The 27,019-nt window shown below is 45.0% G+C and overlaps 1 protein-coding gene across 1 annotated transcript in view; it reads right to left on the reverse strand.

The window, feature by feature from the left end:
• LOC141258116 (alkaline phosphatase-like) overlaps positions 1 to 27,019 on the reverse strand; it is a 99,955-nt gene that overhangs the window by 15,287 nt on the left and 57,649 nt on the right. The window contains exons 7-9 of the mRNA XM_073673122.1: positions 16,633 to 16,702; positions 16,237 to 16,371; positions 11,955 to 12,146 (exon numbers count right to left, since the gene is read on the reverse strand). Coding sequence (XP_073529223.1) covers positions 11,955 to 12,146; positions 16,237 to 16,371; positions 16,633 to 16,702 — 397 coding nt within the window. The remainder of the gene's footprint in view (positions 1 to 11,954; positions 12,147 to 16,236; positions 16,372 to 16,632; positions 16,703 to 27,019) is intronic.

Consider the following 27,019-nt stretch of genomic DNA (forward strand, 5'->3'; position numbering starts at 1 on the left):
GCATAGCAAGAAACATCAGGAGCTCTGTGGGGAGCAGTGTTACAACGAGTCAGGGGCTGGCAGCTGCAGAGCTCGCCCTGACTGAGAAGATTTCTTACCGGACCCGGAGTCCGAGGCTGTGGGGACTAACTCCTACCCAGCAGCAGAAACCGTCCGGCAGAGGATTTCAGGTCCTCTGGCCCAGAAGCCCGAAGGCACGGTCACACGCGTGGGACCAGCACCGCCATCGTGGAGCGGAAGCCATTAGAAGGCCCCGAGTCACCGGCCATACGGGTGAGCACCACACGGTACACTCAGGGACGTGGGCTACTTATTCCCGCCTCTAGCAAGGTAGCCAGAAGAGTACAGTTAGTTGGGAAGGCCTACAACTCCGCCTGGCCAGGGGAGATCCCATCTGCTCAAGGACTGACCAGGCCCCGTTCACTAGCAAGTACTCCGGGAGGGTCTAACGTTGTTACCAGTAAAGACCCTGAATTACACCGCACCGTCTCTGAGTGGTTCCTGCTACCCCCATCATCCACATCTGCTGCCCTGAGGCCATACCCCTCCCGTTGGGGGTTATACCATCTACGCTGCACCATCCATCCACCGGCCTCAGCGGACTATCCTGCAGCGGCAGCTCCATAGCTGCATTCAACGGGTGGCGTAGTCGTCCTACATCTAACGCTGTTACATCGCCGCTCAGTTTGACTCCCTGGGCACGGACCGGGTCACCGCCACGAGACTACAACCCTCAAGAGATCCGGCTCCGGGTAAGCTCCCGCGTGCGCAACACAGCGCGACACAGGCCCAGGGGCGCGTCAACTTTGGCGTAGTCGGCAGGATTTCGTGCCCGCAACCACCGGGTACTGCGTGCCTGAAAAGCAAAGACTGTTCAAACTTACCAGTGGTGAAGATTCCCGCTATCCGTGGAGGTTTCCCGCCATCCGGCGCCATCTTCTACCTTCTTACCGCCATCCGCAAAGTTTTCCCGCCATCCGGCGCCATCTTCGACCTTCTTCCCGCCATCCGTGGAGTTTTCCCGCCATTGGACGCCATCTTGAGGACGCCGCGCGGGAAGAAGAGGGGCGTGGACTCCGAAAGCGCGCGAGAACTGAAGCCCCGCCTCACGTCCGGACGTTGCGTAAGGTCCTGGAAGGAGCCCAGCAGACGCCGACGTCACCGGAGCGCGACGGAAGGTCCTCAACCCTGACGATCCACTGCGGAGCCGCGGCCTACGGAACAGGATCATCGCAAGGTAGGCCACGGTCCACTAGGGGGGAGGAAGATGTCGGATACGGAGGAGAGCTTCACTGCCTCAACCCCCGCCAGCGCCACCGCTGCTGCAGTTATGCCCTTCACCATGCCCTATATCCCGGGAGCAGCTTGGCTACCCCAGTACTCAGGGGAGTCACATACCCTGCATGACTTTAGAGAAAAGCTGGATAGCCTCTTCCAGGTGTACCCCCTCACAGAAGAGCAAAAAGTGAGCATCCTGGTGGCCCAACTAACTGGGGCAGCCAAAAGGGAAGTAAAATCCTGGCCACCTGGGAGGAAGACTGTCGCAGGGATACTAACCCGGCTGAAGGACACCTTTGATACCCGCACCTCAGCCGAGATTAAGCTTAGATTCTACGGGTGCAAGCAGCGAGCGCATGAGAGTATAAGGGACTATGCACTAAACCTACAAGAGGCCCTGAGGGCCATAAAGCAGACCGACCCTGATGGGGTGGGAAACGAGGACAGGCTGTTGACTGAACAATTTATAGAGGGTTTATATTGCAATGCCCACCGAACCCAGTTGCGGGCAATGGCCTTACAGGATCCCCATCTGGACTTTGCACAGTTCAAGGACAGAGCCATCCGGGTGCTCCGAGAACCGGCACCGGGTGGCGTTGTGACCCACAGGCGCCCAGCTATCACTTACCACCAGGAGGCGGCGCCCTTGTCGGCAGGGCCTGTGGGAGCTGATGCGCAGGCTTTGGACAATGACCCGGCTCCAGACCTACGCCATCAGGTCCAAGAGCTAGCTAAGAGCGTTGCTGCGCTAACCCGAACTGTGCAGTCTTTACAGGTTTCCACCCCAGGGAAGATCCAGCTGGCATCCGGACCGGAGGACATCCCGTGGCGTCGACCAAGGAGGACCCCACCGGCCAGAGGAAGACCCAGTGACCGATACAGCGAGGACGGACGACCCATCTGCCGCCGCTGCAATCAACCCGGACATATGGAAAGGTACTGTTCTTTAAACGGGCACAACCTGGGGTAGAGGGCCAACCCCCAGGAAAAAGATCACCAGGCCCATCGAACTGGCGCGACAGATATGTGGGAGGACGTCCAGTCTTGCCTGTGGTACTGGATGGCATTCCCATGAGTGCCCTACTGGACACCGGGTCACAGGTCACCACCATCCCGTACGTGCTCTTTAAGCAGTACTGGAATGACTCGGATATTACCCGCTACCCTGACGACGACTTGAGTATCATCGCCAGCAATGGCCAGCCCGTGCCACAGATCGGATTTAAAGAGGTGACCATCAAAATCGGTATAGTCGAACTGGCAGCACAGGGACTGATCATTGTAGACATTGACAAACATGAGAGCCACCCAAAAATAACTCTAGGAACTAATGTAATTGAATATTGTCTTGCAGAGGTGATTTTCCTTTTACAGCAGGTTGCCAAGAACGCCAGCTCCGGCGAGCAGCGAGTGCTCCAGAAAGAGATCCGGGCACTGATGCGACGGCAACAGGTGGAACTCTCCGGCGGTGAGATTGGTAGCGTAAGAATGTGTGACCCTTTCCCTATTGCCATGCCCCCAAAAAGTGAAATGATGATTTGGTGCCGGGCAGCTATTGGTCTGAGAGGTAGAGATTACCAGGCAATGGTAGAACCAGTTTACTCAGACAGTAGGCCCACCATTTTGACAGCACGGGGGGTGGTCAATGTACGCCATGGGAGGGTGCCCGTTCGCATAATCAATATCGGGGAGAGGGAAGTGTACCTGCCTCGGTATGCCACGCTAGCAAAATTATATACCATCAACCAAAACTCTATACAGTCTGTGGAACCCTTGCCTCCATCTCACCCGGAGGAAGGTAACGGCTCTAAGAAAGTAATGGAGGATTGGTGTCAGCAACTACACTTGGGAACTGACTCCACTCCCTCCCACCAGAAACAGGGAGTCTACCGGGTGGTTCAAGAGTATGAGAGAGTGTTTAGTAAACACCCGTTAGACTTTGGGCGAGTCAAGGGGGTAGAACACCGCATCCCCACGGGAGATCATCCTCCCATAAAAGAGAGGTATCGACCCGTACCCCCTGCACATTACCAACACGCCAAGGGGATGCTTAGAGACATGAAGGAGGCTGGGGTAATCCGGGATAGCTGTAGCCCCTGGGCAGCCCCGCTAGTTTTAGTCAAAAAGAAAGACAACACCATGAGGATGTGTGTAGATTACCGGAAAATCAACCGTATCACACACAAGGATGCGTACACCTTACCAAGGATAGAGGAGTCATTGGCTGCTTTAAGGTCTGCTAACTTCTTCTCTACCTTGGATCTCACTAGCGGGTACTGGCAGGTTCCTGTAGCAGAGGCGGACCGGGAGAAGACCGCATTCACCACCCCGATGGGACTTAGCGAGTTCACCTGCATGCCGTTCGGACTCTGCAACGCCCCAGGAACCTTCCAACGATTAATGGAGTGCTGTCTGGGCCACAGAAACTTCGAGACGGTCCTGTTGTACCTGGACGATGTCATCGTATACTCCAAAACTTATGAGGACCACCTGAAACACCTGGCGGAGGTGTTCGAAGCTCTGGCGAGTTACGGCCTAAAGGTGAAACCCTCCAAGTGTCACCTCCTGAAACCAAAGGTGCAGTACCTGGGACACGTGGTGAGCGCTGACGGAGTGGCTCCCGACCCCGATAAGATCACCGCAATTAAGGGATGGCCAAGCCCCTCCAGCGTAAAAGAAGTGCGGCAGTTCCTCGGGTTGGTAGGCTACTACCGAAGGTTTATTCCCGGTTTCACCAAAAAGGCAGCGCCTATGCAGGACCTCCTGATAGGTCAGTCCCGGAAGGCCAAGAACCAGAAGCCGCCCTTCAAATGGGAAGAGCTAGAAGAAGAGTCCTTCCGCCAGCTGAAGATGGCCCTCACGGGGGATGAAATCTTGGCGTACCCGGATTATAGCCAGCCCTTCATCCTCTACACCGACGCCAGTAACATTGGGCTAGGAGCCGTACTGTCCCAGATCCAGCAGGGGAAAGAACGAGTAATCGCCTACGCCAGCCGAAAACTGCGACCCACTGAAAGGAACCCCGAGAATTATAGCTCATTTAAGCTAGAGTTCCTGGCCGTGGTATGGGCAGTCACTGAGCGCTTTAAGCATTACCTTGCTTCTTCCCGGTTCACCGTGTACACGGATAACAACCCGTTGACACACCTGGACACGGCAAGACTCGGTGCCCTGGAGCAGAGGTGGATGGCCCGTCTGTCCAACTACGAGTTCATAATCAAATACCGGGCAGGGCGCTCCAATACTAACGCGGACGCCCTGTCCAGGATGCCCAACCTGCCGGACGAAGGAGAAGATCCGGAGGGACTGGAAGAGATTGAACTCCCTGCGTTCCACCGTCATGGGACTATCCAGTATTCCCACCGGGTAAGGAGTAAGCAGGCTGCTACGTTGAACCCCTTACCTCACTACAACTGGGCAGAAACGCAAGACAGCGACCCTGCCGTCCGACTGGTGAAGGAGATGCTGACTCGGCCGGAGGCTCGCCTTGAACCAGACGCTCCGGAGGAAGCCAAACAACTATGGGCAGAGAAGAGTCGACTGTTCCTTTACAAAGGGAAGTTGTGCCGCAGAATGGTTAACTCCCGGACGCATGAATTACTCTGGCAAGTAGTGGTGCCACGAAGAGACGCAGCCATGGTGATGGAGGCATACCACGACGGAGCTGGACACTTCGGGTGGAAGAAGCTGGAGTTCCTGCTGCGCGAGCGATTCCACTGGGTAGGCATGAGGGGAACCATTGAGAAGTGGTGCAGAGACTGTGGCCCGTGCAACCTGAGAAGGAAGGACCGCGCCAGCCAGAAGACTCCCCTGCAGTCCATCGTCACCCGGCAACCGTTGGAACTGGTAGCCTTGGATCATGTAAAACTGACCCCAAGCAGAAGTGGCTACGTCTACGCGTTAACCATCGTGGATCATTACTCCCGGTTTCTGGTTGTCGTCCCCGTCAAGGACTTAACGGCTCAAACAGCAGCTAGAGCCTTCCAGCAGCACTTTTGCCGTCCACACGGGTACCCGGACCAAGTGCTGACGGACCAGGGACCTGCCTTTGAAGCGGAGGTCTTCCAGGAATTCTGCAATCTGTATGGCTGCCGGAAGATAAGGACGACACCCTACCATCCGCAGACTAATGGACTTTGTGAAAAAATGAACCAGGTGGTAATGGATCTTCTAAAAACGTTGCCCCTGGAAGAACGCAGTCTGTGGCCTGAAAAGTTGCCCGATCTGGTGGACCTATACAACCACATCCCGGTAGGTTCCACCAACTGTACCCCGGCTTACCTAATGAGGGCAAGACCTGGTAAGTTACCTGTTGACCTGGAAATGGGAGTCCTGACACCCGAGGACACTTCACCAGAAACAGACTGGGACACAGAGAGGCAGCAGCAGTACCGGAGGGTACAGGAGAGCGTGGAAAGAAGTCTCTGTCAGGCTAGGGAAAGACAAGAGAAAACTTACAACCAGTATGCTCCCGCTGTTCCCCTGGTACCCGGAGAGCAGGTCTTGAAGAGGAAGAGACGGCTCCATAAGTTGGACGACCAGTGGGAGAAGGACCCGTACACCGTACTGCCCTCAAGCCACGAAAACCCGAAGGTCTGTACCATCAGTAAAGACGGAGGGGAAACCACAGCCATTGTATCCCGGGACCACCTGAAGAAGTGTCCCGAACAACTGAGGAACCCTGAAGAGGAACAAGAAGACCATCGACCCGTAGAGGAAAGGGAAGATATGGTTAGTACCGTGCTCGGGGACTTCCCTCGGTCTTGGACTCAAGTCAATGGTGCAGTTGTGGTACCCGTACTCACCTTCCTCCAACCATCATCCCAAGAACCTACGGAGCAACCGGTAGAGCTGGAAGAACAGCCGGTCCAGGAGGCAGAAGACTCTACACAAGCAGACCCGGAAAATCAACCCTCTGCTTATAGTGAGCCTGCCATACCCCTAGTGAGCCAGAGGGCCCATAGACAGCTGCCCAGTTTACCCTTGACAGCTCCTACACCCTGTAGTTCAGGGCCAGACAGTCAGCTCCGTAGGTCCACTAGGGCCACTAGAGGCCAGCTACCCGCACGTTGGAGGATCTAAATGTTTAAGCTATCTTATAATGTTTACTTGTTTATAGTTGCTTGTGTATAATTTTGTGTTTCTAGTTCTTTTTAGGAGTCCTTGGTGGATTTACCGGGAATCCTTGTACATAGTTGGAGCGTAACCCAGGATGGACTAAAGACTGTTAAGGACTCGGGGCAGGACAGGCCCCTACCTGGTTACGTCTCCCTGTTTTGGTGAAATGGACACCTTGCTTTTCAAAACTGCACCCGGTTGCGGACACGCCGTAACCATCTTATGTGTTTTTCTTATTGTATTGTTATTGTTATACCTTGTTATGTTTTTCTAAAAAGAAATACAGTTATATGAAAAAGTTTGGGCACCCCTATTAATCTTAAGCTTAATGTTTTATAAAAATTGGTGTTTTTGCAACAGCTATTTCAGTTTGATATATGTAATAACTGTTGGACACCGTAATGTTTCTGCCTTGAAATGAGGTTTATTGTACTAACAGAAAATGTGCAATCTGCATTCAAACAAAATTTGACCGATGCATAAGTATGGGCACCTCACCAGAAAAGTGACATTAATATTTAGTAGATCCTCCTTTTGCAAAAATAACAGCCTCTAGTCGCTTCCTGTAGCTTTTAATGAGTTCCTGGATCCTGGATGAAGGTATTTTTGACCATTCCTCTTTACAAAACAATTCCAGTTCAGTTAAGTTTGATGGTCGCCAAGCATGGACAGCCCTCTTCAAATGACCCCACAGATGTTCAATGATATTCAGGTCTGGGGACTGGGATGACCATTCCAGAACATTGTAATTGTTCCTCTGCATGAATGCCTGAGTAGATTTGGAGCGGTGTTTTGGATCATTGTCTTGCTGAAAGATCCATCCCCTGCGTAACTTCAACTTTATCACTGATTCTTGAACATTATTGTAAAGAATCTGCTGATACTGAGTGAAATTCATGCGTCCCTCAACTTTAACAAGATTGCCGTTGCCGGCATTGGCCACACAGCCCCAAAGCATGATGGAACCTCCACCAAATTTTACTGTGGGTAGCAAGTGTTTTTCTTGGAATGCTATGTTTTTTTGCCGCCATGCATAACGCCTTTTTGTATGACCAAACAACTCAATCTTGGTTTCATCAGTCCAAAGGACCTTCTTCCAAAAAGAAATTGGCTTCTCCAAATGTGCTTTTGCATACCTCAGCCGACTGTTTGTGGTGTGCTTGCAGAAATGGCTTCTTTCGCATCACTCTCCCATACAGCTTCTCCTTGTGCAAAGTGCGTTGTATAGTTGACCGATGCACAGTGACACCATCTGCAGCAAGTTGATGCTGTAGCTCTCTGGAGGTGGTCTGAGGATTGTCCTTGACTGATCTCACCATTCTTCTTCTCTGCCTTTCTGATGTTTTTCTTGGCCTGCCACTTCTGGCCTTAACAAGAACTGTCCCTGTGTTCTTCCATTTCCTTACTATGTTCCTCACAGTGGAAACTGACAGGTTAAATCTCTGAGACAGCTTTTTGTATCCTTCCCCTGAACAACTATGTTGAATAATCTTTGTTTTCAGATCATTTGACAGTTGTTTTGAGGAGCCCATGATGCCACTCTTCAGAGGAGATTCAAACAGGAGAACAACTTGCAAGTGGCCACTTTAAGTAGCTTTTCTCATGATTGCAAACACCTGGCTATGAAGTTCAAAGCTCAATAAGGTTACAAAACCAATAAAAGTGCTTTAGTAAGTCAGTAAAAAGTAGGTAGGAGTATTTAAACCAAGAAAATGATAAGGGTGCCCATACTTATGCACCTGTCAAATTTTGTTTGAATGCAGATTGCACATTTTCTGTTAGTATAATAAATCTCATTTCAAGGTAGAAACATTACTGTGTCCAACAGTTATTACATATATCAAACTGAAATAGCTGTTTCAAAAACACCAATTTTTATAAAACATTAAGCTTAAGATTAATAGGGGTGCCCAAACTTTTTCATATAACTGTATGTTTAGTCCCGGAGTACTAAATTTCACTAGGGGGGAATGTGACACCCCAGGGGTCTGGTTGCCACAGTGATAGAGATATTACGTCTGAGAGCAGGTGGGAGGTCCTTTGGTCAGGGATCCTGTGCATGCCACACCTCCTGCCCAGTCTTGGGAGGGGAAGGACTTCCCCTATATAAACCTGGGGCTGAGGCAGGGTTAGTGAGAAAGAAGACAGAACAAGAGTAGAGAAGAGAAGCAGCATAGCAAGAAACATCAGGAGCTCTGTGGGGAGCAGTGTTACAACGAGTCAGGGGCTGGCAGCTGCAGAGCTCGCCCTGACTGAGAAGATTTCTTACCGGACCCGGAGTCCGAGGCTGTGGGGACTAACTCCTACCCAGCAGCAGAAACCGTCCGGCAGAGGATTTCAGGTCCTCTGGCCCAGAAGCCCGAAGGCACGGTCACACGCGTGGGACCAGCACCGCCATCGTGGAGCGGAAGCCATTAGAAGGCCCCGAGTCACCGGCCATACGGGTGAGCACCACACGGTACACTCAGGGACGTGGGCTACTTATTCCCGCCTCTAGCAAGGTAGCCAGAAGAGTACAGTTAGTTGGGAAGGCCTACAACTCCGCCTGGCCAGGGGAGATCCCATCTGCTCAAGGACTGACCAGGCCCCGTTCACTAGCAAGTACTCCGGGAGGGTCTAACGTTGTTACCAGTAAAGACCCTGAATTACACCGCACCGTCTCTGAGTGGTTCCTGCTACCCCCATCATCCACATCTGCTGCCCTGAGGCCAAACCCCTCCCGTTGGGGGTTATACCATCTACGCTGCACCATCCATCCACCGGCCTCAGCGGACTATCCTGCAGCGGCAGCTCCATAGCTGCATTCAACTGGTGGCGTAGTCGTCCTACATCTAACGCTGTTACATCGCCGCTCAGTTTGACTCCCTGGGCACGGACCGGGTCACCGCCACGAGACTACAACCCTCAAGAGATCCGGCTCCGGGTAAGCTCCCGCGTGCGCAACGCAGCGCGACACAGGCCCAGGGGCGCGTCAAATACAAGTCAGGGTTGGGTTATAAAAGCAATATCAAAATCTCTGATGATCTCCCGGAGCACCATCAAATCCATTACCATCAAATGGAATGAGCATGGTACCACAACAAACCTGCCAAGAAAGGGCTGCCCACTAAAACTCTCAGCCTGGGCAAGGAGGGCATTGATCAGAGAGGCAGCACAGAGACCAAAGGTAACCCTGAATGAGCTGCAGAGTTCCCAAGCAGAGACTGGAGTATCTGTCCATTTGACAACAATAATAAGCCATTCACTCCATATAGGTGGCATTTACGGAAGAGTGGGTAGGAAAAAACCTTTTCTTAAACACAAAAACACGCACACAAGTCTTGTTTTGAGTTTGCCAAAAGACATATGGGAGACTCCCCAAATATATAGAGGAAGGTGCTGTGGTCAGATGAGACCAAAATTGTACTTTTCGGCCACCAAGGTAAACTCTATGTCTGGCGCCAAACCAACACAGCTCATCACCCCAAGAACACTATCCACACAGTGAAACATGGTAATGGCAACATCATGCTGTAGGGATCTTTTTTCGGCAGCAAGGGCAAGGAAAATAGTCCAAGTTGAGGGGAAGATAGATGGCTTAAAATACAGGGATATTCTTGAGCAAAACCTGTTTCAGTTTGTCAGTGATTTTAGACTGGGATGGAGGTTGACTTTGCAAAAAGATAATGACCCATAGTATACTGCTAAAGCAACACTCGAGTGGTTTAAGGGGAAATGTATAAATGTTTTGGAGTGGCCTAGTCAAAGCCCAGACCTTAATCCAATTGAGAATCTGTGGTAAGACTTGAAGATTGCTGTTCACCAGCGGAAATCACCTAACTTGAAGGAGATGGAGCAGTTTTGCCTTGAGGAATGGGCAAAAATCCCAATGGCTAGATGTGAAAAGCTCATAGACTTATCTAAAGCGACTTTCGTCTGTAATTGCGGCAAAAGGAGGCTCTACAAAGTTTAGACTTTAGGGGGGTGAATAGTTATGCACACTGAAATTTTCAGTTATTTTGTCTTATTTGTTGTTTGCATCAAAATAAAAAGAAAACAAAATGTTCACATTAATATAGGCATGATCTTTGCATTAACTGATGCAAATCCTCAAAAAAAACAGTGAAATTCAAGGTTGTGAGGTAGCAAAACACAAAAAATGCTAAGGGGTTGAATACTGTTGCAAGCCACTGTAACTTACTAAGAAACTTTTATTAATTCTGTGTGGGAAGGAAAATAAACGAAGCAGCAATTCTGACCCTTTTTTTTGCATTTTAAGTTTTACACATTAAGGTTTTTTTTATGTTTTGCTATCTTTACACAAGAAATTCTATTAAAAAAAAAACCTGTATCACCATATTCTAATACCCTTAACTATTTTTCAGTACATGGAGCTTTGTTAGGGCTTGCTTTTTGCAGGACAAGCTGTACCTCTTTTTGTACCATTTTTGGCTATATACAATTTTTTGATCACTGTTTACTTCCTATTTTTGGTAGTATGTATGAAGAAAAAACATTAAATCTGAAATTGCTTTTCAGTTTCATTTTTATAGAGCTCACTGTGCAGTATAATTGACATGTTAACTTTGTTTTTCGAGTTAATATTGTTACGATGATACCCATTTTTTTTTCACAAGAAAAATCACTTTTTTTCAAACAAATCGCTTTTTTGGTCATCATATTGTAAGAGCCCTAACTTTTTCTTTTTCTGTCTGCAAAATTGTATGAGGGCTTGTTCTTTGTTCAGGGAGCTGTAGTTTTATTGATACCATTTTGAAGTTTTTATCACTTTTTCTTAAAAAAAAATTTCAGCGAAGATTAACCAAAACTACAATTATGGCATAGTTTGCCATATTATTTGTTAACGGTATTCTCTTACAGAATGAAAAATGTTGTTTTATAGAATTGTTTATTATGAGCGAGGTAATAACAAACGTGTTGAGGTTTTTATGGAGGGGCGTTTAAAGATTTTTTTTTATTAAAACTATGATTTTGTGTTCTATTATTGTTACAATTTTTTATCACTTAAAGACAATTTTTTTTTTACAGTGCAAGTTCCACAAAGGACTTTGGTAATATTGATAATACACTATACAACCTGTGCTGTACAGAGAATTATCTAGCTTTTAATGTTTCACTGACAAACTATCAGGCTGAGACTCCAGTGGAATCTAATAGACTGAGGCATATGGCAGATATGGAGGCCATTTTTAGGTCTCTACTTGTCATAGCAATCCATTGCACCCAGCAATCGCTCTGCAGGGATACCTATGGGCTGATGGGAGCGATTTCCCATTGTCAAACTCCTCATATCTTGTTGACAGTGGCATGTGAGGGACCAATGTGCTGGGATCAGAGATAGCTCCAGTCCCAGCCCACACAGCAGGGGCTCAGCTTTGTATAACAGCCAGTTCCTGTTACAGATGGCATGTACATAGCTCCTGTGCTCATGTTATCCCTGAGATGTAACTATATGCCCGATTGCGTAATCACCTGCAATCTGGACTGAAAAGTTTATGGGCATGGCTTAATACCATTAATAAAGAAAAATAGTAATTTCAGTGTAAGAAATCTCTCACCCAAAATACTGTCACCACGATTTGTGTATCCTCCAAAAGTAAAGACATGAGAGTGATCAGCAGTCACAACAGTCAGGGTTTCAGATTCTGATGTTATCTTCCCAGCAATCTGGATAGCCTTGTCAAACTCAACAGCCTCGGTCAATGAATTTCGTGCATTAGAATCATGGTGGCCATGGTCAATTCTGCCACGTAAACAAATAGATAAAAAGTTACCAAAAAAATGTCTGGTTTGTTAACATATCTTTTGTTTCGGGAATAAAGATTATTACATGGGACTTCTAACAACAAATGCTTCTTCTGAGATTAAGTAAAATCTCGAATCTCAAATATGAGAATTCATTTTGTTTTCTCTCTCTGTCTGTATTCTGTCTGTACTCCGCTTATTAATCCCAAGGATCATTTTACATAAAGCTTAGATTTTAGTATTATATTCAACCCGTAAAATGTTAAAGGGTTATTTCCAAAATCACAAAGTGGTCTTCTAACTATGTACATACTGTATATATTTATTAACTTGTGTCAATATAACTAATTTTTTTTTTTAAATCTGCTTCATTTTTCACATACCACCTCAATAATGATACACATCTAGGCTCTATTTCCCTCCAGGCCACTGGATCCATCCCCATGTAGTTCCACTGCGCTTGGTCGAGCATGTGCAGTGCAGTCTTTCCATGATTTTACAAACTTGACAGTCAGATGGCCTCCAGAACAGCTCTGCTGTTCCTCCACCAGGGATATTTGGCACATCATCAAGTTAATCTATGTTTAGAAAGTACTCTATGCTCCTGTACATTGTGTGGACATTGTGTGGCCAACAAAGACATTAATGATTTGTCAGCTGGCTTTCAGCTCCACTATGCTGCACTCTTCTTCTCTGTAGCAGTTGACTCTGCTCTACTTTCAGAATGGAACTTGACGTAACCATTGTGAATGTAAAGCAGAGCTGACCATGGCACAGCATCGCTGTACTGAAAGCAGACTAATTAATCAAAGATGTAAATCTGCAAATGGCGCTCTATTAATGTAAATGGCAGAAAATAAAATCACCATTAGAACCTCTGCCATATGCTACAATCGAGCTGCATTTGCAGTTTTACAACATTGATATATTGTTACCAGGTTTTTCCCATATAAAGTAGGGCCAGCACCTGTTCGCCCTCATATATACAGCATTCTTTATATGTGCCCAATGTGCTTTGCATAACACAAAAAAATAGCTTTTATTATACTCACCTATGAAGTGGTCCGGTCTGATGGGCATCTCTGGTCCTGATTCAGCGCTTCCTTTCTTCTTACGATCGTCATTCTCCCTCCCTGCTTCATGCGGATGACTCATCCTACGTCATCCACATGGTGTCCTCCATCGCGATCTTGAACAGGAGTACTTCTCTATGCCCTGCCTGCAGAGCAGAGTTCTGTAATGCACTTGCATCGGAAAGACCAAAGAGCGTCGGCGCATGTGTACTACAATACTTTTCTCTGCCCTCGGCAGGGCAGACAGAAGTACACCTGGGGAGAAGCGTGATGGAGAACATAGTGTGGATGACGTAGGAGTCGGACGCGTCATCCACACGAAGCAGGGAAGGAGGACAGCATCGCAAGAAGAGAAGAGGTGCCAGATGAAGACCAGAGATTGTCCATCGGAGTGGACCACACTGTAGGTGAGTATAATAAAACCTATTTTGTGCTATGCAGAGTGTATTAGGAACATATATACAGCATTCTAGAATGCTGTAACAGAGGGCTTATAGGTGTCGGTCATACTTTATATGGGAAAAACCTGATGAAAGGTTCCCTTTAACAGCAAACATCAAGCACAGCTCAATTGTGTTACACTTAGCTCTCCTGTGCTTCAACAATGGTTATTTCAAGTTCTGTTGTGAAGGTACAGAAGAGCAAGTGCAGAAATGTTATGCTGATGCCAACTAACAGATCAATGATAGAAAAACACACATGTAGATTTATTGATGTATAGAGCAAAAGATAAAATCGTTATGACAAAGTACAGGACCATACAGTATATTAAAGCAGAGGACAATTTAAACATACATTGTAGATTAGCTTGATGATGTGCCAAATATACTTGGTAGGTAGAGAAACAGCAAAGCACAGCAAAGCAGTGCTGTTCTGGAAGCTAGTGCTGTGTTAAACATTCATTTGTCAGCTGGCTTGTAGCACAGCTTTGAGCCATCAACTAAGAGAGGTGGGACTACAAAGGAGGACGCAACAGTGCATGGAGAGGCATCTGCAGCACTGAGGAGAAGCAGTCTGCTGAAGTTTTAGTAATATATAAAGAGGACCATCCATTCAGCTATGTGAATCTGGATGCATAGAAGGGCAGATGGAAGTAAAAAGAGAAAAAGGTGCAAGATAGAATCTTTATATTGGGTTTAGTCTGTATATCAACAATAAATATGCATTTACTTTGATTACTTTAAATTTTAACTGATCCCATCAAAGCTTTAGGTGCAATATACGGGGTGCTATCAGAGATGTAACTGTAGTGGGTACAGGTTTTCCAGTCGCACCCAGGCATTGGAACCTTGGGGGGCACAAACGGCAGTTATGGCTCAAATGGAAAGGTCACTACTATTAAAGACCAATGATTGTTGGAGATTTTGCATTAGGGACCACAAAATTCAAGTTACACTACTTGGTACAATTCTTGTTTAAAATCAGGAAGTAGCACGAAAGGATTTGCTTTCTGTTCTTTGTCTCTGTAATTGATGGGTGGGAGTGGGGAAGATTCAAATTTATCAGAAACTGAGGTCATCGCTTGTCTGTTATTTATTTATTTGACTTATATACCTCATCATATTTCACAGCGCTTTACAGACATTATCATTATCTGTCAAATCTCTCCACCCTCCAGTTACAGGGAGGTAGGATACAGGTAGAATTATTTTATATCACCCACTTTACCAGTTAGTGTTTATACAGTACAGGTGCATCTCACAAAATTAGAATATCATCAAAACGTTAATTTATTTCAGTTCTTCAATGCAAAATGTGAAACTCATATATTATATAGAGTCATTACAAACAGAGTGATCTATTTCAAGTGTTTGTTTCTGTTAATGTTGATGATTATGGCTTACAGCCAATGAAAACACAAAAGTCAGTATCTCAGTAAATTATAATACTTTAGAACAACAGCTTGAAAAATAATTTTAAAATCCGAAATGTTGACCTACTGAAATGTATGTTCAGTAAATGCACTCAATACTTGGTCGAGGCCCCTTTTGCATCAATTACTGCATCAATGCGGCGTGGCATGGAGGCGATCAGCCTGTGGCACTGCTGAGGTGTTATGGAAGCTCAGGTTGCATTGATAGCAGCCTTCAGTTTGTCTGCATTGTTGGGTCTGGAGTCTCTCATCTTCCTCTTGACAATACCCCATAGATTCTCTATGGCGTTAAGGTCAGGCGAGTTTGCTGGCCAATCAAGCATAATGATACTGTTGTTTTTAAACCAGGTATTGGTACTTTTAGCAGTGTGGACAGGTGTCAAGTCCTGCTGGAGAATGAAATCTCCATCTCCAAAAAGCTTGTCGGCAGAGGGAAGTATGAAGTGCTCTAAAATTTCCTGGTAGACGGCTGCGCTGACTTTGGTCTTGATAAAACACAGTGGACCTACACCAGCAGATGACATGGCGCCCCAAACCATCACTGATTGTGGAAACTTCACACTAGACCTCAAGCAGCTTGGATTGTGTACCTCTCCACTTTTCCTCTAGACTCTGGGACCTTGATTTCTAAATGAAATGCAAAATTTACTTTGCATTACTTAGGGTGTCAATGACTGCCTTCTGGACATGTGTCAAGTCAACAGTCTTCCCCATGATTGTGGAGCCTACTGAAACCGACTAAGGGACCTTTTAAATGCTTAGGAAGCCTTTGCAGGTGTTTTTTGTTAATTATTTTAATTTATTGAGATAATGACTTTTGTGTTTTCATTGGCTGTAAGCCATAATCATCAACATTAACAGAAATAAATACTTGAATAGATCACTGTTTGTAATGACTCTATATTATATACACTTGTTTCATTTGTTGTATTGAAGAACTGAAATAAATTAACTTTTTGATGATATTCTAATTTAGTGAGATGCACCTGTATGTACAGGCTCATTTTTTTGATGTTACTTTTACAAAATAAATAGGTTTGGGGTATAATTTTTTTAATTTTTTTACTATTTTGTACTTACTTGAAAAGTGCTAAAAATGTCCTGAAACCCCTAAAATTGGTTATTCATGTCATCCAATATTATACTTATCTTCTACAAATAGGAAAAACCCTTTTGGATTCTTGCTTAGAATCTTAATGGCCTTCTCTGTCATTTCCGCAAGGGTTGGGTCCATGGATTGGTCTCGGTTTAACTCGTACTTCATGTCTTTTGGTTCAAAAAGACCTATACAGAACAATTAAAATAAACACGATAATAAATAAGTTTATAATGATAAGTTGGTATCTCAATCTCAAGTAATGAGGGAATGTTATAATTTTTTTGTCATCTGAATGAGAAAAAGACAAACTAAAAATGTAGTTGTGGTACAAAGAAAGTTGTAAATTCACATTGGCAAAGACGCCAGGAAAGCTGTTATATACCCTTTAATATATAGATATTAGAAAGGCACACTTAAATATTATAGTTGTTAAAAAAGAGCCCTACCCATAAGATAATCAGTGTTACTTTCAATAACAGCTTCAAACTGCTCTTTGTTCCAGACATATTTGGAACCCTGAAAAAAAAAAAAAAAATCAAGAAATAAATGCATTTCAAAATGATTGGAAAATGTATTAAGTACGGGGTGATTCACTCTCTACTTTACCCTGAAAAATTGCTGTAACTTCTAAAAGAGACCGCACTGAAATTTGGATTGTACATACTTTGATTAAGTCAGAGTGCAATAAACCTCAGCGACGAGAAACATCCTCACGCTGAGTGGTCTCGCCGACCTGTCACCCCGCCTGTCGTCACCACTATGAGATAGACTTGCTGCACACATTTCTGCACGTCGGTGGTTTGTGTGGTGCTTGCATTTCACTCCTGCCGAATTCCTTCTTTATTTGTTAATAATGAACAGATACAGTTTAGAGCAGCGAGTTTCTTTGTGAAAATTTATTGGAAAACTAAGTCCTTAAAGAGGAGCCAAAGTGAGTTTCTAAAGAAGTTTGGAGGTTGAAAACTGCCATCCAAACCTTGTATTCAGCCATTGGTGAATAAACTGGAACGTACAGGAACATTACTGGATAGGCATAATGGAGGACGTTTCCTTTGGGGCCATTTGAAAGGTCGGGTGTACAATAACAAGCCATGAACATTACAGGCACTGCAAGAGAACATACAGTGAGGAATTCAGGCTATGACCCCAGACATCCTGCGGAATACATTCAACTATATGGAACGGCACGTGCAGGCGTGCTTGGATGCGAACGGTGGACATTTTCAACACCTGCTTTAAACCATCAGTTTCTCATGAACCAAAGTATGTACAGTCCAATTTTCAGTACAATAGATGTTCTCTTTTAGAAGTTCCAGCAATTTTTCCAGGTAAAGTAGTGAATGAATAACCCTATATAATTCCTGAAAAAGTCCAGCACTGATGTAAGATAAAACTTCTAGGCTTTATTTAGGACAAATTTTAAGATCCATAATAAGTGTGTAGCGTGTTACTGCGATCGAGTTTCAAGCACATTTTGTGTTCTTAGTCGTAGCTCAGTTTACAGTGGTGATCCCAATCCCTGAAAGGGGCATGCACCCTTTCAAAGCCTTGGAAATGGAGAATAAAAATGTCCTCACTGTGGATAACTGTAAAATGTTGCATAGCTGATGAAATATTGCGGTTCCTATTACCAATGTCAGACATGAATCTACAGTAGGTTCTGATTTTTAGTGCACCGAAGATGCTCACAATTTATTGAAATCTGAAGACTGTGCAGTAGAGCAGCAATTAAGTAGGCTGTGTTACAAAATGATATGTTGGAATAATAAATAATTAATGTATGAATTGTGCCTCATTCAGACGCCCGTGAATCACACACATGTTCTATCTGGGATTTCATGGATATAATACATAACCATTATAATCTATGGAGCTGTTCACATGTCCATGTTTTTTTGAGGACCATGTGTCCACAAAACATCATGGAAACAAGTCCATTTTTGATCTGAATCACAGATCAAAATTATCCATACAAGTGTGCAATCTGTGTGGTGTCCATTTTAACATTGCAATGGGTACGAGAAGCTTTGCAGCTTTTTGTTTTTTTTTCATACATGAAAAATCCCTGATGAAACATTAATGGTAAAAATCTGACAAACTGACCAATCACTGATGGAAATCTGACCCAAAACACTGATGAAACTCGGTCAGTATTTTACCTATGAAAAAAATCACAGATGTCTTCTGGCTAAAACCACAAATTCAGTGGACTTTGTAATACAGCCTGCCTAATATATTTTTGTCATCATATTTTATGACCTATAACATATTTATTTTATTATATGTAACTGTATAAGGGGGTTTTTTTTATCTAAAACTTTTTATTCTACTTTTAAGAGGAAGGTTAAGCAAAAACAGCTATTCTAATTTCCTTTTTTTGCTTTATAAAGTACATCATAATTTTATAGTACAGGTTGTTAAAAAAGGTGGCAAAATCAATGTTGTACAGTGCAGTCTTTTTTGTAAATCATTTTGTATTGTCATATAGGCAATTTTGTGTTACTAAGACCAGCATCTAAGGGGTTTGTGCTGAGGTCGGAGATAGGGGTTGCAGCAGGGTGTCTGATTGGTGATACAGTTGAAGCCCTTTGCTGATGGTGCTAACTCAACTCCTAAGTACCGGCCATGGGAGTGCTGTTTATATATGGCAGTTCTAATACAAGATATATACGGTGTAGAGCAGGAAGGGGTTACATAAAGATTATCACATGGAACAATTAGAAAGAAATATCACAAGGAATATTAAAAACTAAAATAAGCATAAAAGCTTGATTTTACACAGTCGTTCATTTTCTGGTTGTATGTTTCCTTTAACCCCTTCCTGACATATGACGTACCGTTACATCATATGTTGGGTCCCTGACTTTGATGCAGGCTCACACGCCGAGACCGCATCTTCTTCGGCAGATGATGGCTGAATTACTCAGCCATCACTTGCCTCTAACAGCAGATTAGCTGGGCTGCCTGGCATACCACATCTAGTCCTGCAGTGATAACTTCCTGTTGATGAAACACTATATGCTGAGTAAGTGACACATCCCTGGAATCAGGCTCTCTGGCCCTATGTTATGCAGCTCTCATATTAAATAGCAACTGATGTGACCGGAGATAGCTTCAATCTCAGCAGTTTAATTGCTTAGATGAAGCAACAATAAGTACAGTAGCCAAGAAGGTAGAGAGGATGCTTTGTGAAGATTTACACATCATGCAGCTGAAGATCAGGGTGAACAGCATGCTTTAATGAAGTAACTGTACAGGGAAGGCTAATGCATTACACGACGAGTACTCTTTTAATTAAAGGGGATGCCGGCTGTATCTTTATCAAATGGGTTCTCCCATTCTCAAACTTGCATTTGATGGAGGAGCATGTGATCAGACCCATCCATCAGTCTCTTCCAATGGAAAAACACTGTTTGTTGGAAAGCTATCTAATGGACATGTCTGGTCACATGCTGCTCCTTCAGCTGCCATCTTGATAACAGGAGAGCTGCACAGTCTGTGAGGAAGGCTACACTAATAATTGGGTGGTGGATCATAAAGGAAATCATGTAAGGGCAGGTGCATTGAACATGTGCACAGCCCCATAGACTAACATTGGCCGAGTGAGATGCAATGTTTTGTCACATCGCAATCGGACTGAAAATAACATCATCTGCAACCCCTTTATAATTTGCCTAAAAGTAAGAAGACTTTACAAGAAACCTATCAGAACTATTTGAGCGCGCTGACACCCCCACCCCAATGCTCTTGCAGATTAATTTGCATTGATTTCACTGTGTTGGCACATCGGATTACTACAAGTAAGCAGGGGTGCAACTTTAGTAAGTGAAGGAGTTGCAGTCGCTCCCATGCCCTGGACCCTGGGCAACCTAAAAAGGTCCCTTTGGTTTATTTAATAGAGGACAAATATTATTAATGTCCCATGATAGTTGGTGGCCCTGTTGAAAATTTTGCAATGGGGCTTAAAAGGTTCAAGTTACACCATTGCAAGTCAGATATCATTTTTATTGTTTTACGAGTGTAAAGAGTGTATGTGTAAGAAATAGACATTCCTGTCATGTAATAAAACTGTCAAACAGTTGCAAATCATGCACACGGGAGCGATTCAACCATATCAATGAGCAGCTATAAATACTCGGAGCTCGGCCCGAGCATACTCGGCGAAAGAGTTAATAGAACATACTCGCTCAACACTAGTCATTATCCTACAAGACCCATGACCTGCAACTGAGACCAAGCTTTCTGACACTGGGCAGAACATTTCTCTCTAGAATCCCTTGATAGTCTTGAGATTTCATTGTACCCTGCACAGATTCAAGATACCCTGTGACAGATGCAGCAAAGCAGCCCCAGAACATAACAGAGCCTCCTCCATGTTTCACAGTAGGGACAGTGTTCTTTTCTTGATATGCTTCATTTTTCCGTCTGTGAACATAGAGCTGATGTGCTTTGCCAAAAACTTCCATCTTTGTCTCATCTGTCCATAGGACATTCTCCCAGAAGCTTTGTGGCTTTTCAACATGTAGTTTGGCAAATTCCAGTCTGTCTTTTTTATGATTTTTTTTCAACAATGGTGTTCTCCTTGGTCGTCTCCCATGAAGTCCACTTTGGATCAAACAACGATGGATGGTGCGATCTGACACTGATGTTCCTTGAACTTGAAGTTCACCTTTAATCTCTTTAGAAGTTATCCTGGGCTCTTTTGTTGCGATTCGTATTATCCGTCTCTTTGATTTGTCATCAAGTTTCCTCCTGCGGCCACATCGAGGGAGGTTGGCTACAGTCCCATGGATCTTAAATTTCTGAATAATATGTGCAATTGTATTCACAGGAACATCAAGCTGCTTGGAGATGGTCTTATAACCTTTACCTTTAACATGCTTGTCTATAATTTTCTTTCTAATCTCATGAGACAACTCTTTCCTTTACTTCCTCTGGTCCATGTTGAGTGTGGTACACACCATGTCACCAAACAGCACAGTGAGTATTTGTAGCCCTATATACAGGCCCACTGACTGATTACAAGATTGTAGACAACAGTAATGCTAATTAGTGGACACAACTTGATTTAATTGATTTAACATGTCCCTTTTGTCACATTATTTTCAGGGGTACCAACATTTCTATCCAGGCCTATTTCATGAGTTTAATTTTTTTTTTAATTCTGTGGAAGCAGGGTTGAAAAGCAATGTTTGACTTTCATTTGTTCATTTTCATAGATTTTTAATTTATTATTACTTTTGTCAGATTCAAGTTATTTCTGTGGCCATTGTGGGTTTTTCTTTCATTAAACGAGGGGTACCAACAATTTTGACCACGTGTGTACAATTGATCTGTTATTTTGGCACCAGTCTTTTCAGATCAACACGCTGAAGTCCCAGTCATCTTTGAATACCTATGAAGTCCACTTGCTATGAACTGCAATACTTATATTGACTGTATATAGTACAAGCAACCAAACAGTCATAAGCTCAAGCCCCTAGATATAATTAAATAATGTTTAAAGCAATATGAAAAAAAAACATAAAAGATTGAATCTTAACCTTTTCGCAAAGTAAAAATAAAGTAAAAAAATAAATAGATTTGTTATCACTAGTGTTGAGCGAACATGCTCGACACTGCTCGGTACTCGCCCGAGCATCACGCTACTCGGGATGTTCGGCGAGCACCGAGCATTTCCGGGTTACTCGGGCGGGAGCTCGGGTCTCCGCCCTGCATGTTTGGTGCTCTTTACAGAGCCAATGAACATGCAGGGATTGCCAGCCAGTCACTGTAATGCCGCAGCCATGTTGTTTGTGGGCATTACAGTGATTGGCTGGCCGCACAGCGTCACCTCCCAGACGATCAGCCCGTCATGATTGGTGTGTGTGGGTGTCTGTGCGTGTGTCTGCGAGTGTGTGCGATGTCTGCGGGTGTGTGCGGGTATGCGCGGTGTCTGTGCGATGTCTGCGAGTGTGTGCGGTGTCTGTGCGATGTCTGCGGGTGTGTGCGGTGTCTGTGCGATGTCTGGAAGAGTGTGTGCGGTGTCTGTGCGATGTCTGCGAGTGTGTGCGGTGTCTGTGCGATGTCTGCGGGTGTGTGCGTGCAGGCAGACATAGGCCGATGTGACACTACTACTCCCATCGGCCTATGTCTGTCCCCGGTCCACTCGTGCCAGCAGGATCAGCTCGATGGGAGCAGTAGTTCCCATCAGCCTGATCCTGCTATATAAATTGCCCTACTGTGTCCCCAATAAATTTTAAATACATTTCATTGGTGGCCAGTGGTTACCTACAATAAATTAGTTCATACATTACCTGTCCCCGCCGATCGCCACCTAAAATAAAGTAAAAAATAAAAAACTACACCTATACTCACCTAGACACCTAATTCCCCGAAGCCATCGATCTCCTGTAATAAAATATAAAATAATAAACCACAACCTTATCCTTACCCCTCCGTAGTAGTCCACGAGTGTCCCACGATGATCTCCAGTTTAGAGCAGCCACATAGAATGTGACCGCTCTGAACCGCTGCCGCCGCTAGAATGATGGGGCCGTAAGGGTTCGCCGGAGTTCAGGCAGCGCTGCTCCGGTTAGCTCCTTTACGGCCCTGCTGTATCGTGAGAAATTCCCACGGTACAGCAGTGCCGTAAAGGAGGTCTCCGGAGCTGCGCTGCCTGAATGCACTCCGGTGACCTCAGTCAGTGGCTCCCGCTGCCGGGAGCGGACGTGTTCCCGGCAGCGTGAGCTTACAGCAGCCATGCACAGCTGTCACCATCTCCAGATGTGACAGCTGTGCATGGGAGATCAGCGCAGGAACGTGGACAGGTAACTATTTTTTTTAGTAAGCTAAGAATTAAATAAAATTGTGTGTTTTATTTCAAATAAATTATTTTTTTCTGGGTGTAGTGTGTGTTTTTTCTTTTTAACACTTTGTAGGTTAGTAATGGGGGTGTCTTATAGACGCCCATCATTACTAACCTGGGCTTCATAGCAGCTGGCGCTGACATGAACCCCAACCCTATTACCCCCTGCCACCGCACCAGGGCAGCGTGGAAGAGCGAGGCTAAGTGCCAGAGTTGGTGCATCCTATGGATGCGCCATTTCTGGGGCGGCTGACGGCTGGTGTTTCTAGCCTGGGAGGGGGCCAATATTCATGGCACCCTTCCTGGGCTATTAATATCAGCCCCCAGCTGTCTGCCTAGCCTTTGCTAGCTATTAAATAGGGGGTACCCCACGTCATTTTTTTGGGGGGGTCCCCCATTTTAATAGCTAGTAAAGGCTAGGTATTCAGCTGGGGGCTGATATTAGTAGTCTGGGAAGCTCCGTGGGTATTACCCCCTTCCCAGGCTTCAAACATCTGCCCCAGCCGTCTGCTTAACCTCCGCTAGAGACTAAAATTATGGGGGATCCCCATGCCAATTTTTTTTAAATAAATCCTTTATTTTAACACTAAATGACATTTGAGGAGTTAATAAAGATGCAGTCCCTAAATTATTATTTATTTTTTAATTAATTTTTCCCAAAAATTTTGACGTGGGCTTTGCCATATTTTTGTATGCCTGCCAGGTACAGCATCCAGCTTCTATGAACGCGCCATTTTCTGGGGTGGCTGCGGACTGCAATTTGCACCGGGGGGGGGGGCAGAAAGCTTGGGCCTCCCTGCGCTGCAGATTCCATCCCCCAGCTGCCTAGTTGTACCTGGCTGGACACAAAAATAGGGAGAAGCCCCACGTATTTTTTTTTTTAATTATTTCATGAAATTCATGAAATAATAAAGAAAAAAAGGGCTTCCCTATATTGTTGTGTCTGGCCAGGTACAAATAGGCAGCTGGTGGTTGGGCGCAGCCCGTTCCTGCCTGCTGTACCTGGCTGGACACAAATATAGTGCGAAGCCCCAAGTCAATTTTTTTTAAATTATTTCAGGAAATTCATGAAATAATTAAAAAAAAATTGATGTGGGGCTTCGCCCTATATTTGTGTCCAGCCAGGTACAGCAGGCAGGAACGGGCTGCGCCCAACTACCAGCTGCCTATTTGTACCTGGCCGGACGCAACAATATAGGGAAGCCCTTTTTTTAAAAAATTATTTCATGAAATAATTTTAAAAAAATTGACGTGGGGCTTCGCACTATATTTGTGTCCAGCCAGGTACAGCAGGCAGCAACGGGCTGCCCCCAACCACCAGCTGCCTATTTGTACCTGGCCGGACACAACAATATAGGGAAGGCCTTTTTTTCTTAATTATTTCATGAATTTCATGAAATAATTTAAAAAAAAAATACGCGGGGCTTCGCCCTATTTTTATGTCCAGCCAGGTACAACTAGGCAGCTGGGGGCTGGAATCCGCAGCGCAGGGAGGCCCAAGCTTTCTGGGCCCCACCCGCTGCAAATTGCAGTCCGCAGCCACCCCGGAAAATGGCGCGTTCATAGAAGCGCCATCTTCTGGCGCTGTACCCAACTCATCCAGGGCCCTGGTGCGGTGGCTCACTGGGTAATAAAGGGGTTAAGGCCAGCTTGGCATTATCAGCTGGCCCTAAGCCCGAAATTCATGGGGTCACGCCAATATTAGACATGACCACCATGAATTTCTAGTAAAGTATTTAAAAAAAACACAACACCCAGAAAAAAGTCCTTTAATTGAAATAAACACACAATTCTTTATTGTTCTAAATTAAATCATACTTACCATCACGCCCATTCCAGCTGAAGCCAACGATCTCCTGCAATAAAAGAAAAATAATAAAGCAACCTCATCCTTACCTTTCCATGGTTCCCACGACAGCTTCAGCTCTGCTACATCGAGATGACAGGCTGGACCGCAGCAGAACGCTGCCATCCAGCCTGTCATCCCGCAGACACTGAGAAGCGCAGGCTTGCTTGCGCTCCTCAGTGTCTCTCTGTGACGGCATAAAGATGAGCCGAGGTCATGTCCAATGAACTCGGCTCACCTCATGCATGTCACTGACAGCGTGGGAAAATTCTCCTGCACTCAGCGCTTCAGCGTGAGAATTTTCCCACGCTGTCAGTGACGTGAATGAGGTGAGGTCATGTCCAATGAACTCAGCTCACCTCATGCACGTCACTGACAGCGTGGGAAAATTCTCACGCTGAAGCGCTGAGTGCAGGAGAATTTTCCCACGCTGTCAGTGACGTACATGAGGTGAGCCGAGTTCATTGGACATGAACTCGGCTCATCTGGATGCCGTCACAGAGAGACACTGAGGAGCGCAAGCAAGCCTGCGCTTCTCAGTGTCTGCGGGATGACAGGCTGGATGGCAGCGTTCTGCTGCGGTCCAGCCTGTCATCTCGATGTAGCAGAGCTGGAGCTGTCCTGGGAACCATGGAAAGGTAAGGATGAGGTTGCTTTATTATTTTTCTTTTATTGCAGGAGATCGTTGGCTTCAGCTGGAATGGGCGTGATGGTAAGTATAGTTTAATTTAGAACAATAAAGAATTGTGTGTTTATTTCAATTAAAGGACTTTATTCTGGGTGTTTGTGTTTTTTTTTTTAACTTTGACTATGGGGTTAGTAATGGGGGTGTCTTATAGATGCCTCTCCATTACTAACCTGGGCTTGATGTCAGCTGGCATTATAAGCTGACATCAACCCCAACCCTATTACCCCACTGCCACCGCTACAGGGCAGTGGGAAGAGCGAGGCTAAGTGCCAGAATTGGCGCATCCTATGGATGCGCCATTTCTGGGGCGGCTGACGGCTGGTGTTTCTAGCCTGGGAGGGGGCCAATATTCATGGCACCCTTCCTGGGCTATTAATATCAGCCCCCAGCTGTCTGCCTAGCCTTTGCTAGCTATTAAATTAGGGGGGACCCCACGTCATTTTTTTGAGGGGGTCCCCCATTTTAATAGCTGGTAAAGGCTAGGTATTCAGCTGGGGGCTGATATTAGTAGCCTGGGAAGCTCCGTGGGTATTACCCCCTTCCCAGGCTTCAAACATCTGCCCCAGCCGTCTGCTTAACCTCCGCTAGAGACTAAAATTAAGGGGAACCCCACGCCAATTTTTTTTTAAATAAATCCTTTATTTTAACACTAAATGACAAGTACAGTAATCAACACTGTCACTGTACTTCATATATATGTGACTGACATGCTTCTATCTATATAATCTATGTGTGATTCTCTATTCCTTCTATTCTAAATTGTCGGGTACAGATGCTGAATTGCCGGCCGGCTTTTTTAAAGAGACGGTGCATGAAAACACTATTATATTTTTAAATAAATTCTTTACACTAAATGACAAGTACAGTAATCAACACTGTCACTGTACTTCATATATATGTGACTGACATGTTTCTATCTATATAATCTATGTGTGATTCTCTATTCCTTCTATTCTAAATTGTCGGGTACAGATGCTGAATTGCCGGCCGGCTTTTTTAAAGAGACGGTGCATGAAAACACTATTATATTTTTAAATAAATCCTTTACACTAAATGACAAGTACAGTAAGCAACACTGTCACTGTACTTCATATATATGTGACTGACATGTTTCTATCTATCTAATCTATGTGTGAAGCTCTATTCTGTCTATTATAAATTGTCGGGTACCGTAGCTGAATTGCCGGCCGGCTTTTTTAAAGAGACGGTGCATGAAAACACAATTATTTTTTTAAATAAATCCTTTACACTAAATGACAAGTACAGTAAGCAACACTGTCACTGTACTTCATATATATGTGACTGACATGTTTCTATCTATCTAATCTATGTGTGAAGCTCTATTCTTTCTGTTGTAAATTGTCGGGTACCGGTGTATGCCGCTGATGAATTGCCGGCTTTTCGCGTAATACATTCTACATTATTCTTAGTTGTTTTACTTCATGTAGAATT

This window comes from Phyllobates terribilis, unplaced genomic scaffold, assembly GCF_046119375.1.
Source record: "Phyllobates terribilis strain yellow unplaced genomic scaffold, ASM4611937v1 Scaffold_3__8_contigs__length_932513732, whole genome shotgun sequence".
In the NCBI taxonomy this organism is placed as follows: Eukaryota; Metazoa; Chordata; class Amphibia; order Anura; family Dendrobatidae; genus Phyllobates; species Phyllobates terribilis.